General features: G+C 38.3%; 1 protein-coding gene across 4 annotated transcripts in view; it reads right to left on the reverse strand.

Moving 5' to 3' along the window:
* ARMC3 (armadillo repeat containing 3) overlaps nt 1-17,425 on the reverse strand; it is a 110,717-nt gene that overhangs the window by 20,072 nt on the left and 73,220 nt on the right. For 3 of the 4 annotated variants that reach the window (XM_066279573.1, XM_066279572.1, XM_066279575.1), the window contains exons 12-16: nt 9,830-9,966; nt 8,855-9,023; nt 5,658-5,758; nt 4,866-4,967; nt 4,320-4,436 (exon numbers count right to left, since the gene is read on the reverse strand). In XM_066279573.1, coding sequence (XP_066135670.1) covers nt 4,320-4,436; nt 4,866-4,967; nt 5,658-5,758; nt 8,855-9,023; nt 9,830-9,966 — 626 coding nt within the window. The remainder of the gene's footprint in view (nt 1-4,319; nt 4,437-4,865; nt 4,968-5,657; nt 5,759-8,854; nt 9,024-9,829; nt 9,967-17,425) is intronic. The other variant, XM_066279574.1, reaches the window with a different exon arrangement.

Raw genomic sequence — 17,425 nt, forward strand, 5'->3', positions numbered from 1 at the left:
GCAAATAACATCCAAAAAAAAGCAGGTGTAGCAATACTCATATCTGATAATGCTGACTACAAGACAGGAAAAGTACTCAGAGACAAAAATGGCCATTTCATAATGGCTAAGGGGACACTGAATCAAGAAGACATAACAATTCTTAATATATATGCACCAAACCAAGGAGCACCAAAATATATAAGACAGCTACTTATTGATCTTAAAACAAAAACTGACAAAAATACAATCATACTTGGAGACCTCAATACACCGCTGACGGCTCTAGATCGGTCATCCAAACAGAGAATCAACAAAGACATAGTGGCCTTAAACAAAACACTAGAGCACCTGGATATGATAGACATCTACAGGACATTTCATCCCAAAGTGACTGAGTATACATTTTTCTCCAGTGTACATGGATCATTCTCAAGAATTGACCATATGTTGGGCCACAAAAACAACATCAGCAAATTCAGAAAAATTGAAGTTGTACCAAGCATATTTTCTGATCATAAAGCCTTGAAACTAGAATTCAACTGCAAAAAAGAAGAAAAAAATCCCACAAAAATGTGCAAACTAAACAACATACTTTTAAAAAATGAATGGGTCAAAGAAGAAATAGGTGCAGAGATCAAAAGATATATACAGACTAATGAAAATGACAATACGACATATCAGAATCTATGGGATGCAGCAAAAGCAGTGATAAGAGGGAAGTTCATATCGCTTCAGGCATATATGAACAAACAAGAGAGAGCCCAAGTGAACCACTTAACTTCCCACCTTAAGGAACTAGAAAAAGAAGAACAAAGACAACCCAAAACCAGCCGAAGAAAGGAGATAATAAAAATCAGAGCAGAAATAAATGAATTAGAGAACAGAAAAACTATAGAAAAAATTAATAGAACAAGGAGCTGGTTCTTTGAAAAGATCAACAAAATTGACAAACCCTTGGCAAGACTTACCAAGGAAAAAAGAGAAAGAACTCATATAAACAAAATCCAAAATGAAAGAGGAGAAATCACCACGGACACCGCAGATATACAAAGAATTATTGTAGAATACTATGAAAAACTTTATACCACTAAATTCAACAACCTAGAAGAAATGGATAAATTCCTAGAAAAATACAACCTTCCTAGATTGAGTCAAGAAGAAGCAGAAAGCCTAAACAGACCTATCAGTAGAGAAGAAATAGAAAAAACCATTAAAAACCTCCCCAAAAATAAAAGTCCAGGCCCTGACGGCTATACCAGCAAATTTTATCAAACATTCAAAGAAGACTTGGTTCCTATTCTACTCAAAGTCTTCCAAAAAATTGAAGAAGAAGCAATACTTCCAAACACATTTTATGAGGCCAACATAACCCTCATACCAAAACCAGGCAAGGATGGCACACACAAAAAAAACTACAGACCAATATCTCTAATGAATACAGATGCTAAAATACTAAACAAAATACTAGCAAATCGAATACAACAACATATTAAAAAAATAATACATCATGATCAAGTGGGATTCATCCCAGAATCTCAAGGATGGTTCAACATACGTAAAACGGTTAACGTAATACACCATATCAACAAAACAAAGAACAAAAACCACATGATCTTATCAATAGACGCAGAAAAGGCTTTCGATAAAATACAACACAATTTTATGTTTAAGACTCTCAACAAGATGGGTATAGAAGGAAAATATCTCAACATGATAAAGGCCATATATGATAAACCATCAGCTAACATCATATTAAATGGCACTAAACTGAAGGCTTTCCCCCTTAAATCAGGAACAAGACAGGGTTGTCCACTCTCTCCACTCTTATTTAATGTGGTACTAGAGGTTCTCGCCACAGCAATCAGACAAGACAAAGAAATAAAAGGCATCCATATCGGAAAAGAAGAAGTAAAGGTATCACTTTTTGCAGATGATATGATCCTATACATCGAAAACCCCAAAGAATTCACAAAAAGACTACTAGAAACAATAAGCCAATACAGTAAGGTCGCAGGATACAAAATTAACATACAGAAGTCAATAGCCTTTCTATATGCCAACAATGAAACAACTGAGAAGGAACTCAAAAGAATAATCCCCTTCACGATTGCAACAAAAAAAAATAAAATACTTAGGAATAAACATAACAAAGAATGTAAAGGACTTATATAATGAAAACTATAAACCATTGTTAAGGGAAATCAAAAAAGATATAATGAGATGGAAGAATATACCTTGTTCTTGGCTAGGAAGAATAAATATAGTCAAGATGGCTATATTACCCAAAGCAATATACAAATTTAATGCAATTCTCATCAAACTTCCAATGACATTTTTTAAAGAAATAGAGCAAAAAATCATCAGATTTATATGGAACTATAAAAGACCCCAAATAGCCAAAGCAATCCTAAAGAAAAAGAATGAAGCTGGGGGCATAACAATACCTGACTTCAAACTATATTATAGGGCTACGACAATCAAAACAGCATGGTATTGGCAGAAAAATAGACACTCAGACCAATGGAACAGAATAGAAAGTCCAGAAATAAAACCACATATATATAGTCAAATAATTTTTGATAAAGGGGCCAAGAACACACAATGGAGAAAAGAAAGCCTCTTCAATAAATGGTGCTGGGAAAACTGGAAAGCCACATGCAAAAGAATGAAACTGGACTACAGTCTCTCCCCCTGTACAAAAATTAACTCAAAATGGATCAAAGATCTAAACATAAGACCTGAAACAATTAAGTACATAGAAGAAGACATAGGTACTCAACTCATGGACCTGGGTTTTAAAGAGCATTTTATGAATTTGACTCCAATGGCAAGAGAAGTGAAGGCAAAAATTAATGAATGGGACTACATCAGACTAAGAAGTTTTTGCTCAGCAAGAGAAACTGATAACAAAATAAACAGAAAGCCAACTAAATGGGAAATGATATTTTCAAACAACAGCTCAGATAAGGGCCTAATATCCAAAATATACAAAGAACTCATAAAACTCAACAACAAACAAACAAACAATCCAATAAAAAAATGGGAAGAGGATATGAATAGACATTTCTCCCAGGAAGAAATACAAATGGCCAACAGATATATGAAAAGATGCTCATCTTCTTTAGCTATTAGAGAAATGCAAATCAAAACGGCAATGAGATACCACCTCACACCTGTTCGATTAGCTGTTATTAGCAAGTCAGGTAATAGCAAATGTTGGAGAGGCTGTGGAGAAAAAGGAACCCTCATACACTGTTGGTGGGAATGTAAAGTAGTACAACCATTATGGAAGAAAGTATGGTGGTTCCTCAAAAAACTGAAAATAGAACTACCTTATGACCCAGCAATCCCTCTACTGGGTATATATCCCCAAAACTCAGAAACATTGATACGTAAAGACACATGCAGCCCCATGTTTATTGCAGCATTGTTCACAGTGGCCAGGACATGGAAACAACCAAAAAGCCCATCAATAGATGACTGGATAAAGAAGATGTGGCACATATACACTATGGAATACTACTCAGCCATAAGAAATGATGACATCGGAACATTTACAGCAAAATGGTGGGATCTTGATAACATGATACGAAGCGAAATAAGTAAATCAGAAAAAAACAGGAACTGTATTATTCCATATGTAGGTGGGACATAATAGTGAAACTAAGAGACATTGATAAGAGTGTGGTGGTTACGGGGGAGAGGGGGGAATGGGAGAGGGATAGGGGGTGGGGAGGGGCACAAAGAAAACAAGATAGAAGGTGACAGAGGACAATCTGACTTTGGGTGGTGGGTATGCAACATAATTGAACGACAAGATAACCTGGACTTGTTATCTTTGAATATATGTATCCTGATTTATTGATGTCACCCCATTAAAAAATAAATAAAAAAAAAATGATCAAAGTGGCCTAAGTTCTCACCCAGAGGCAGAAGAAATTCCTCTGGGTAGGTTTTAGAGACAAAAAGAGACAAAAATAAAGTTAACTTGCCTGGCCTGTGGTGGCACAGTGGACAGTGTCAACCTGGAACACTGAGGTCACTGGTTCAAAACCCTGGGCTTGCCCAGTCAAGGCACATATGAGAAGCAACCAATGAATAGCTAGAGTAAGGTAACTATGAATTAATACTTCTTGTTACTGCCACTCCACTCATAAAATCAATCAATAAAAAAGTACATTTTAATTACATTTCATGAATCCTGCTTAGTTCAACATACTGATTTTGTAGGAAAAGCTTCCTATTAAAAATCCACTCCTCCCTTTCACCAACTTTGCCGGGTAATCAAAACTTGGCCTGATTACAATGAGGAGAAGAATAAACACCACATTTCTTACCTTGCTCCTTTTTCTTTAATGGCGCTTTTGCTAAGAGCAGTACTTCGTCCAGAAGCAGGTTCTGATTTATCTTCTGTGGGAGATCCAAATCCAGCACTAAAATAATAACTATTTTTTCTTGTCATTTGAAAAAAACCACAACTAATTTCAATCATATGGAAAATAATGATACATTACATTTGTAAGGCAGTTTATAATGTATATGGCATTTTCCCTTCCTTTACATACTTTGATTCCATTCACCATTACAAAGCAGGGCACCAGGCATCACTTCACGTACAGATAAGGAGGCTAAGCTTGCTCACAGACACTGCGTCATGTGCTCACAATCTCACTGTGGGTTTACAGCAGACTGAACGTCTAACTGTGCTTCCTGGCTCTTTTTCCAGAGATTTTTGCACAGCAATTTAGAAAACCAATTATGAAATTTTACTACCATAAGAAGAGTCTAAGAATGGTTGCAAAAATATAATATCTAAAAATTATTTTTTATTCCCAAATTAAAAAAAGAATGAATTGAGTTTAGGTAAAAGATTACTTTTTTACCTTGTCTTTTCTTTACTTGCTCTTCTTAAAGACGATGAAGAAGAAATACTTCGCCCATAACCAGTGTCAGAGCATTTGTCTTCCGTAGATGGAGGTGGAGAACTAAAATTTTATGTATTTGAAATTATGAACAAATTAAAATAATTTACTCATCAACATTGGCTTTGTCCTACAAAATGAACTTTTCTTCCTGAAAATCATATTTGGAGCTGACTTTTAATAGTGACATATTAATTTAAAAGTGTGAAGGGGAGGTTAAGACAAGAAGTATTACAAAGCTTTCCATGAGCTAGAATAAATATTTTTATAAAATGTGTCACGTATAATGTATTATATAGATGTATGTGACCATTTAAAGAAGAATGTTGAAACTTTAGTTTTCAGCTCTCCTATTTACCTCTTATTATATACATAATAAAACACTGTGCAGTAGTTGGACACCTGTATACAGTTTTGGAGAGTTGTAAACATAATTCATTTTGATTTGCTCATATCTATTTATACTTCCTTCAGTTACTTCATGTTACTGGAAGAGTAAGAAGTCCTGACTGCTGAAATACACATGGAATTGACTGGTGACATCAAGTCAAAGGAAGAACCATGGTGGTGGTCATTCCATGGACTTCGCTATGTCAGGCTCTGAGCTTATGGATCAGTATTTGTTTTGATGGTGGTGCTGGATACACAGGGAAAAGGAAAGACACCACACTGGAATATTTACATATTCACATGATGATGGACAAACAAAAAAGTATCTGTTTCTCTGCCTCCCTCCTTCCTCCAAAGACTCACACATCAGAAGGTTTACTGTTAACTAAGAGTACAGCACGCCGATCATTTGGTTCTTGTAAGCAGAGATCCTTCAAAGGCCAAAGTTTAGTGCCAGGATTTATCTGTAGATAATTTAAAGATTGAAAAGTACATAATATCAGCATAGGTTATATTTTTTAATATGAGTGCTGACAGAATATGTTCTCAACTGTTTGAGGTGTCTAATTTCACACACACACAATTATAAATAGGAAGTTTGTGGACCTCGTGCCTATGGGCAGGATGTATCTCTCCAGTTCCCCACAATTTCTATTGCTTTATTCTCAGCTGTTTCATGCCATAATTATCAGTTTGGCCCCTGCAAGCATGTGAGTTTACAAATCCATCTATACACATAAGGGAGAACTATTGTCTGTAAAAGTAACTAATTACTAAACAGATTAGGAAATATATTGTGAGGCTATCTGAAAATAGGTTAGACCAGTGGTAGTCAACCTGGTCCTTACCACCCACTAGTGGGTGTTCCAGCTTTCATGGTAGGCGGTAGTGGAGCAACCCAAAGTATAAATAAAAAGATAGATTTAACTAGAGCAAGTTGTTTTATAAAGATTTATTCTGCCAAACTTAGCAAAAATCCGACATAAAGTACTTGGTAAGTAATTATTATTATATGCTTTAATTTGCTGTAACTCTGCTTTATAAATTTTATAAAGTAAAGTTACTTCCCTACTTTATAAATCACCATTACTGTGGAACCGGAGGGTGGTTAGAAAATTTTACTACTAACAGAGAAACAAAAGTGGGAGGTAGGTATAAAAAGGTTGACTACCCCTGGGCTAGACAAAGCTCTACACTACCAATTATAATCAGCCTGGTGAAGGGCATTAGACCAGAACACCTGAAATCTTTTTCCAGCCATATAGTTAGATTCCGCTCTCATCCAAGATACTGTTCACGACCCCTTTAAAATAGGACTGACCATCCTTCTGTCCAGAACTTGCCAAAATTTCCTGCTTTGTTCAGGGTCAAGGCAAAATCCTCTGATGGTCTACAAGACTTACATGATCTGGGCTCTCTTTACCTTTCTGCTCCTGGGTTCACCCAGCTCTATCTACACTGCCTTTGCTGTTTCTTAAGTATGCCAAGTGTGTTTAAACCCTATGGCTCTGAACCAGTTTCCTCTGCCTAGAAAGCTCTTCCCTCAGGTATGTTCATGGCTAAGGCCTGCACCTTCTTCAAGTTTTTGCTCAGGTATTACCTGTTAGTGAGGCCTCCCTCACCACAATTTTGAAAATTATAACCATCAACCCTAGCACTCCTAAGCCCCTTATCCTGCCTCTGCTCTGCTTACCTCTCCCCCATAGCACTTATTTCAACCATATGACATAATTTATTTAGTTGTGATGTTCATTGTTTATTGTTGGCCTCTTCCCACTCGTACCATGGAAGTAGATGTCCGTGTCTCTAGTTTACTGACATAGTCAAAGCCTACAATACTAGAAACTTCATATTTACCAAATGAATGAATCAGAGAATTCTCCCTTATAAAGCATATTATCTGCCCTGGCCGGTTGGCTCAGTGGTAGAGCATCAGCCTGGCGTGCAGAAGTCCCGGGTTCGATTCCCGGCCAGGGCACACAGGAGAAGCACCCATCTGCTTCTCCACCCCTCCCCCTCTCCTTCCTCTCTGTCTCTCTCTTCCCCTCCCGCAGCCGAGGCTCCACTGGAGCAAAGATGGCCCAGGCGCTGGGGATGGCTCCTTGGCCTCTGCCCCAGGCACTAGAGTGGCTCTGGTCGCAACAGAGCGATGCCCCCTGGTGGGCAGAGCATCACCCCCTGGTGGGCATGCCGGGTGTATCCCGGTCGGGAGCATGCGGGAGTCTGTCTGACTGTCTCTCCCTGTTTCCGGCTTCAGAAAAATACAGAAAAAAAAATAATAAAGAATATTATCTCCTTAACTTTTTACAAAACTTATGAACAAATACATTTTGTCACTATTTTCTGATGCAAGGCAACATTATTCTGATATTTTCTTTGTTGGTTTTCCTGCTCTTTGCCCTCGTTTTTTCTTACAGCCTCTTTGTATTAATGTTGTGCCAAATTAAAAAAAAATTATTCATCAAAGAGATGGGCTTTCTTGGAGTGGTGATTTTTCAGTGGTTTGTATGTGTTTATAGGGGTTTGTGCCTGTATTATGGTAGTGATGGTGGCCAGGGGGACAGAAGAAAGAGCTAGAATCAAGTTTTAGGCTAGCTATTTTTCACTATTCAAAGTAGCTCTAATTCTGTTAGCATGATAGAGTGTTTTCTGCAACTATGGTTTAGCTCTGTGATTCTTTTTAAGGACCTGTCTCCTCTGCTTCTTTGAGCCAGATTTTCCCACGAGGGCCTCCATTGCCAGCCTTGCTCACCCAGCTCCTGAGGTTCTATGCCTGCCTGGGACAGTTCGCATCTGTACTGCTGAGTTCTCCTATCACCTCAGGAAGGGTTTATTGTTGATGGTGTCTTCTGAGACCTCCACCACTGGTACCCTTGTGCTCCCCACCCTCCCCTTCCATTCTTCCTTTTGAACAGCTTCTGCCTGACCTCAGGGACTTGAAGTCTGTGGATCATACCTGTTTCCCAATGTTGCTGAAAAAGAAGTTTGTGGGTTTTTAAGTTTTCCCCATTCTTCTCATCACTTTCAGTTTTCAGAAGACATGAAAATGCTGGCTTAAACAGGGGTGTCACAAAGTCCTCAAGACTCTAGTTTTTTCTCCCCATTTCTCTCAACATTAACATTGAATTGCACCATATATTGTTTAAAAAATCATAATCAGAAATGCAGTCAAGTAAAACAATATTCTTCTATATTACCTTTTTAAATCCAGTATTACAATTTGATTAATTTCAACTAGATTATAATTAATAAGATAAAAACTAATACTTCTGTCCTAATCACTAACACTGGGCCCTGGAAGTAACAGACCCCAAACCGGAAGGGCTGCTATCACATCTTCTCTGACAGGTGAACTAGCACCACAAGTTCATCTAGTTAAAACTGTACACAAATGCAAAATCTTATAGCCAAAGTTAAGGATAAAGTTCTGATCCCCCAGTTTCTGTCTATAAAATTACAAATTATGTTAGGTGGTTATAAAAATTGCAATGAAATGTATTATGATTAAGTAAGAAACCATTAGTATAGAAACTAAAATACAAATGAGTTCTCACACTTACCCGACCACAGTCATAGAATCCATCACTAATTATGTTACTTGATGACAAGTAGCCAGTCTGGCTGTATTTCAGCGACAGGTGGTTGTTGAGCAATTTGTTATAAGCTAACTCACTGAATTTATTTTTTCGACTTACTGATAGGCTAATTTCTTCAAGGATCTCTAAAGCCCTGTCAATAAAAGCAAAAGGCATTATTTGCTCTGTGTAAGCAACCCAACATGAAGTTCTCACTTATGTACCTAGCTAAGATTCTGCATAAGACAAGCAAGTGAAGCCATCCCACCCCTGTAGATAAAGTGATCCTGACAGAGTTACAAAGACAAATCAGTCCTTTCTGAAATCATATATGCCGGTAGTAACTCATAGTCAAAGAGTTGAAAAGAACAGCTTCAGAAAAAAATAAAAAACGTTCTTCATTTAAAGCAAAGTTAGTATTAAACTCCAACTTCTGCAGCTAAGCAGGCGATAGACACAAAGACTGAAAATGTTTATAAATAGGGTAAACCTGTCTGTGAAACCTAAAAACCCTGTTTGCTGATATGCTAAGGGCCACTAACTCCTCTGTCATAGGTGAAGAGAGTGGACTTGGTGAGGCTGGAAAATGCGGAACTGGGACCAAAACCTTGGGATCGGGCAGAGGTAAGTGGAGATGGTCGTCAGCACTCACCTATTTGATTTTAGGAAATTGAGAGACAGGATTGTGTTACAGCAGTTAAGGAAAGTGAAAGAGAAGCAAATCTCAAGATGCACAAGTGAGAAAGGACACGTTGAGGCTGGTTGTAAAGGTGGGAGGGAGAGCGCGAGGGGGAGAACGAGGGAAGACCTGGCATGCGCGGGCAGGCCCTGCAGATGTGAGGCCCTGGCAGGCCCCGCAGGCGGCCTGCAGACTCTGCTTGACCTTCCTTGGGCCTGAAAAGGGTACCTTTTCACCTTCCAGTCCACACCTGAGCCGAGAACGTGGGTGCCTCCACTCACCCGAGCCGGCACAGCTCCGTGGCCACCAGCTCGTCGCCTGCGCAGACCTGCACGGCCCAGCTGGCATGCCTTCTGACTTCATCATTCTTCGAGCGCAGGAGCTCTACGAGGGGCTCCAGCCCACCAGAGTTTCTTAACTGAGGGAGAAACCAACGTTTTGCACATTAGGAGTCCAGAATATAAGCATTAGGCATTCCAAAAAAGTCTCATTATTTGATTGTTGAAAGGTTGTAACTACATTAAAAAAATCATTTTAGGAAGTATCCATATTTAGATTTCTGAAATTTAGGGGGGAAAATCAATCGAAAACCCTTACAGACAGAAGCAGCCCAGTTTTCTGTTCAAAGTCAAGAAGAGGCCACAAGAAAATCATGGAGAGAGGTCCTGGTGCTTTTGCACAGGGCAGGCCCGGGAAAGAGCCATCTTCCCGTGGCATACAGCTGGGACTCCTGTGTTTGTTGACCAGCTTCTCAACACTGAATGTCCTTTTGGTGCTGAGGCAGACAAGAATGGCCCCCCCATAGATATTCTTGTTCCTGGAAGGGATTTTGCATATGTGACTAAATTCAGGCGTGGAGATGGGAACATTGTCATAGATTATCGGGTGGACCCAATAGAACCATAAGGGTCCTTAAAAGATGGAGACAAGAGTGCCAGGGGTAGCGGAAGGGGCCACGGCTGAGGAATGCAGGCGCTAGCAAAGTTAGAAAGGGTAGAGCCGGAAATGGGTTTTCCCCTAAAGTTTCCAGAAGGAACACAACTCACCAACAGCTGGGTTTTAGCCCATTTTCCTTCGTCTACCCTCCCAAACTGTAAGACAGTGGATTTGCATTGCTTTAGGGCATGAAATTGTGGTGATCTCTCCTAGCAGTAATAGAAACGAATACAGTCTGGAAGGCTGGGCAGGAGGAGCCGCGGCAGGGAAGTGCCCGTGTCCCTGGACACTGCCACCATGTTAGTGATGTGGCCAAAGCAATACTGCAGCAACTCCCTAGAAAGACACACATTTTTATTATCTTTGCAGTGTCTTTTCTTTATTTTTCCAAAAATGGCAAAAAAAGAGAAGAAAAATAATAAGAATACTAGATGAAACTACCTTCAATGCATTATTAAAAGAAACTACTTATATACTATATTATTCCAAACAGGGAAAAATAAAAGATGTGCCAGAGGTTTAGTTTCACTGTCTGAAATGCAGTGCTCCATTGGCTGATCCTGCAGGACAAGGGGTATTCTGCCAGTCTGTGTGTGCAGTACCTAAAGATAAGCGTCCTTGCAGAAAACGACTCATCTTCCGTCATGTTCTCCTCAAAGGGGCTCTGGCAGAGAGTACATGTTGGCCAACTGTAACTTGGGCAGCTAAGAAAAATTTCCCAAAGTATCTTATGCTTAGCAAGCCAAATTTCTGAACATCTTTTTTTCTAAATATAACACCAGATAAAGAGCACTCTAACTCCATGTGTTCTTTTGGCAAAGATGTAATTATTTCTTAATTCTTCCACTCATTCCTTCAATCCTGCATTCCTCCATTTATTCATCTCACTTATTCATTTAACAACTGTTTTCTCAACATATACAGTGTGCCTGTTTGGACACAGGGAGAAAACCTTTAATTCCCTTTCCTAAAGGAAGCTTATTATAATCTTTCATACAGGAACCATATAATGTAAGACAGAGACCAGGGAGGCCTGATAGGGTGCAATGGGAGCACAGAGGAGGATGCACACAAGCTTGAGGGCTGAAGGAAGGCCTCCATAAAAGAGGATGTCTGAGCTTGGTTTTGAAGGAGAAAGCAGGAGTTTATCATGATGACAAAAGTGAGACTAGCTTCCCAAGCAGAGGAAACAAGAAGGTATAAATAAGAGAATGAAACACACTAACAGAATTACAAATAGGATGATACTTCTGGAATATAGGGCTCCAAATAGGAAGAGACTTCAGTCTCAGGCAGGCAGGTGCAGATCACTGAGGGTCCTTGCATTTCTTTTTATTTTCTTCTTTTTACCCAGAATTATTTTATTTTTTAAATTAATTTTAATGAGGTGACATTGATAAATCAGGATACATATGTTCAGAGAAAACATCTCTAGGTTATTTTGACATTTGATTAAGCTGCATTCCCATCACCCAAGGTCCAATTGTCTTCCATCACCTTGTAACTGGTTTTCTTTGTGCCGCTCCCCTCCCCCAACTCCCTCCCTCTCCTCCCCCCCCACCCTGTTACCCCCACTCTTGTCCATGTCTCTGAGTCTCATTTTTATGTCCCATCTATGTATGGAATCATATAGTTCATAGTTTTTTCTGATTTACTTATTTCGCTCAGTATAATGTTATCAAGGTCCATCCATGTTGTTCTAATGATCCAATGTCATCATTTCTTATGACTGAGTAGTATTCCATAGTATATATGTACCAAAGCTTTTTAATCCACTCATCCACTGATGGACACTTGGGCTGTTTCCAGATCTTTGCTATTGTGAACACTGCTGCCATAAACATGGGTGCATTTCTTCTTTTCAAACAGTACTATGGTGTTCTTGGGGTATATTCCTAAAAATGGTACAGCTGGGTCAAAAGGCAGTTCGATTTTTAATTTTTTAAGGAATCTCCATACTGTTTTCCACAGTGGCTGCACCAGTCTGCATTCCCACCAGCAGTGCAGGAGGGTTCCCTTTTCTCCACATCCTCGCCAGCACTTATTCTGTGTTGTTTTGTTGATGAGTGCCATTCTGACTGGTGTGAGATGATATCTCATTGTGGTTTTAATTTGCATTTCTCTAATGATTAGTGATGTTGAGCATTTTTTTCATATGCCTATTGGCCATCTGTGTGTCCTCTTTGGAGAAATGTCTATTCATTTCTTTTGCCCATTTTTTGATTGGATTGTTTATCTTCCTGGTATTGAGTCTTACAAGTTCTTTACAAATTTTGGTTATTAACCCCTTATCAGACATATTGTCAATTATATTCTCCCATTGTGTAGTTTGTCTTTTTATTCTGTTCTTATTGTCTTTAGCTGTGCAAAACCTTTTTAGTTTGATATAGTCCCATTTGTTTATCCTGTCTTTTATTTCACTTGCCCATGGAGGTAAATCGACAAATATATTGCTGCGAGAGATGTCGGACAGCTTACTGCCTATGTTTTCTTCTAAGATGCTTATGATTTTACGCCTTACATTTAAGTCTTTTATCCATTTTGAGTTTGAATGGTGTGAGTTGTTGGTCTAGTTTCATTTTTTTGCAGGTAGCTGTCCAATTTTCGCAACACCATTAGTTGAAGAGGCTGTCTTTACTCCAATGTATGCTCTTATCTCCTTTGTCAAATATCAGTTGTCCATAAAAGTGTTGGTTTATTTCTGGGTTCTCAGTTCTGTTCCATTGATCTATATGCCTGTTCTTATGCCAGTACCAGGCTGTTTTAAGTACAATGGCCTTGTAGTATAACTTGATATCTGGATATGTGATACCTCCCACTTCATTCTTCCTTTTCAAGATTGCTGAGGCTATTCATGTTCTCTCTTGGTTCCATATAAATTTTTGGAATATGTGTTCTATATCTTTGAAGTAAGTCATTGGTATTTTAATCGGTATTGCATTGAATTTATAAATTGCTTTGGGTAATATAGACATTTTAATGATGTTTATTCTTCCTAACCATGAGCACGGTATATACTTCCACTTGTTTGTATCTTCTCTGATTTCTTTTATCAATGTTTTATAATTTTTCGAGTACAAGTCTTTAATCTCCCTGGTTAAATTTATTCCTAGGTACTTTATTTTTTCAGTTGCAATGGTGAAGGGGATTGCTTCCTTAATTTCTCTTTCTGACAGTTCATTGTTAGTGTATAAAAATGCCTCTGATTTCTGAATATTAATTTTATATCCTGCCACCTTGCTGAATTCATTTATCAGGTCCAGTAGTTTTTTGGGTTTTTTTTTTTTGTTTTTTTGTATTTTTCTGAATGTGGAAATGGGGAGAGACAGTCAAACAGACTCCTGCCTGCGCCCGACCGGGATCCACCCGGCACGCCCACCAGGGGCGACGCTCTGCCCACCAGGGGGCGATGCTCTGCCCCTCCGGGGCGTCGCTCTCCCGCGACCAGAGCCACTCTAGCGCCTGGGGCAGAAGCCAAGGAGCCATCCCCAGCGCCTGGGCCATCTTTGCTCCAATGGAGCCTTGGCTGCGGGAGGGGAAGAGAGAGACAGAGAGAAAGGGGGGGGGGTGGAGAAGCAAATGGGCGCTTCTCCTATGTGCCCTGGCCGGGAATCGAACCCAGGTTCCCTGCATGCCAGGCCAACGCTCTACCGCTGAGCCAACTGGCCAGGGCTCAGGTCCAGTAGTTTTTTAACTGAGACTTTAGGGTTTTCTATATACAATATCATATCATCTGCAAATAATGATAGATTTACTTCTTCTTTTCCAATTTGGGTACCTTTTATTTCTTTTTCTTGTCTGATTGCTGTGGCTAGGACTTCCAGAACTATGTTGAATAAGAGTGGTGAAAAGGGGCACCCCTGCCTTGTTCCTGATCTTAAGGGGATTGCTTTTAATTTTTGTCCATTGAGTATGATGTTGGCTGTGGGTTTGTCATAGATGGCCTCTATCATGTTGAAGTATGTTCCTTGTATTCCCACTTTGCTGAGAGTTTTGATCATGAATGGGTGCTGGATTTTATCAAATGCTTTTTCTGTATCTATTAAAATTATCATGTGGTTTTTGTCCTTCCTTTTGTTTATGTGATGAATCACATTGATTGATTTGTGAATATTGTACCAGCCTTGCCTCCCAAGAATAAATCCCACTTGATCATGATGTATTATTTTTTTCACATATTGCTGGATCCGGTTTGCTAATATTTTGTTGAGAATTTTAGCATCTAAATTTATCAGGGATATTGGCCTATAATTTTCTTTCTCTGTGTTGTCTTTGCCTGGTTTTGGAATCAGAATTATATTCACCTCATAAAAGGAGCTTGAAAGTCTTCCTTCCTCTTGAATTTTTTGAAATAGCTTGAGAAGGATGGGAGTTAGTTCTTCTTTGACTATTTGGTAGAATTCACTATTTGGTAGAATTCACTTGTGAAGCCATCAGGCCCAGGACTTTTCTTTTTTGGGAGTTTTTTGATAACTGTTTCTATCTCATTTGTTGTAATTGTTCTGTTTAGGTTTTCTGATTCTTCCAGATTAATTTTTGGAAGATTATATGTTTCAAGAAATTTGTCCATTTCATCTAGATTGTCTAGTTTTTTAGTGTACAGTTCTTCATAGTATTTTCTTACAATATTTTGTATTTCTGTTGTGTTAGTTGTTATTTCTCCACTCTCATTTCTAATTTTATTTATTTGAGTCCTCTCTCTTTTTTTCTTGGTGAGTCTGGTTAAAGGTTCATTGATCTTGTTTACCTTTTTAAAGAACCAGCTCCTGGTTTCATTGATCCTCTGTATTGTTTCTTTAGCCTCTATGCCATTTATTTCTTCTCTGATCTTTATTATTTCCTTTCTTCTACTACCTCTGGGCTTTACTTGCTGATCTTTTTCTAGTTCTTTTAGATGCAGGGTTAAGTTGTTTATTTGAGCTTTCTCTAGCTTCTTGAGGTATGCATGTAATGCTATGAACTTCCCTCTCAGGACTGCTTTTGCTGTGTCCCATAAATTTTGAGTTGATGTGTGCTCGTTATCATTCGTTTCTAGGAATTTTTTTATTACTTCTTTGATCTCATTGTTAACCCATTCATTATTTAATAACATGCTATTTAGTTTCCAAGTGTTTGAGTATTTTTCAGTTTTTCTGTTGTGGTTGATTTCTAGTTTCATGACATTGTGATCAGAGAAAGTGCTCGATGTAATTTCAATCTTCTTAAATTTGTTGAGACTGCTTTTGTGCCCTAACATGTAGTCTATCCTAGAGAATGTAACATGAGCACTTGAAAACAATGTATATTCTGCTGCTTTAGGGTGAAAAGTTCTGAAGATATCTATTAAATCCAGTTGATCTAGTATGTCCTTTAAGTCTGCTGTTTCTTTGTTAATTTTCTTTCTTGAGGATCTATCTAGTGATGTTAGTGGGGTATTAAAATCCCCTACTATTATAGCATTGCTGTTGATCTTGCCCTTTAAATCCATCAAAATCTGCTTTATATATTTAGGTGCTCCTATATTAGGTGCGTAGATATTTATAATGGTTATATCTTCCTGTTGGATTGTTCCCTTTATCATTATGTAGTGACCTTCTTTATCTCTTACTATAATCTTTGTTTTAAAGTCCATTTTGTCTGATATAATTATTGCTACCCCAGCTTTTTTTTTCATTTCCATTTGTGTGAAATATTTTTTCCATCTTTTTATCTTCAGTCTATGTGCATCTTTTGTTTTAAGGTGTGTCTCTTGTAGACAGCATATGTATGGGTCCTGTTTTCTTATCCACACAACTACCCTATGTCTTTTGATCAGATCATTTACTCCATTTACATTTAAGGTTATTATTGATATGTAGTTGTTTAATGCCATTTTATTCTTTAAAACTGTATTCCTCTTTTGCTATATTCTTTTTCTCCTTCGATCTGTTTACAACAGGCCCCTTAGCATTTCTTGCAGCCTTGGTTTGGTTGTAGTGAATTCCTTGAGGTTTTTTTGTCTGGAAAGTTTTTTATTTCTCCTTCAATTTTAAATGATAGCCTTGCTGGATAAAGTAGTCTTGGTTGTAGGTTCTTGTTCTGCATTACTTTGAATATTTCTTTCCATTCCCTTCTGGCCTCAAGTGTTTCTGTTGAGAAGTCGGAAGTTATCCTTATGGGGGCTCCTTTTTAAGTGATAGTCTTTTTTTCCTCTAGCAGCTTTTAATATTTTCTCTGTATCACTTAGCTTTGGTATTTTAATTATGATGTGTATTGGTGTAGATTTCTTTGGGTTTCTCTTTAAGGGAGTTCTCTGTGCTTCTTGAACTTGTGAGATGTTTTCCTGCCTTTATTCAGGGAAGTTTTCAGCTATAATATGTTTGAATAAAGTCTCTATTTCTTGTTCTTTCTCTTTTTTTTCAGGAACCCCTATGATGTGGATGTTATTCTCTTCATGTTGTCACAGAGCTCTCTTAGACTTTTCCAGTCTGTTTTCTTTTTTCTGCTCTGCTTTTGTGCCTTTATTTATCTTGTCCTCTAACTCGCGGATTCTGTTCTCAGCTTCATCCATCCTGCTTTTAATTCCTTCCATTGTGTTCTTCATTTCTGATATTGTATTTGTCATGTCTGACTGATTCTTTTTTATTATTTCAATTTTTTTAATATTTGCTATCTCTTTATTTAGGTGTTTGTAATGACCATCTATTGTTGTTCTAATATCTTTAAGCATCCTAACAATTGTTATTTTAAACTCTGCATTTGGTAATTTGGTTATATCTGACTTATTCGGGTCCTTTTCTGGGGATTTCTCTTGATTCATTTGTGTTGCATTTCTCTGCCCTCTCATTTTGTCTATGTAAAAGAAAGTTTTGGCCACTGGAGTCCACTGGGTATATCCCCTGTGTTCCCCAAGTGTGGTCTGTCTGCAGGCCTTCCACACCTCTGCTGTTGCTGCCTAGAGTGTTTGGGTATGGGTGTTTCCA

This window comes from Saccopteryx bilineata, chromosome 5 (genome assembly GCF_036850765.1).
Source record: "Saccopteryx bilineata isolate mSacBil1 chromosome 5, mSacBil1_pri_phased_curated, whole genome shotgun sequence".
NCBI lineage: Eukaryota > Metazoa > Chordata > Mammalia > Chiroptera > Emballonuridae > Saccopteryx > Saccopteryx bilineata.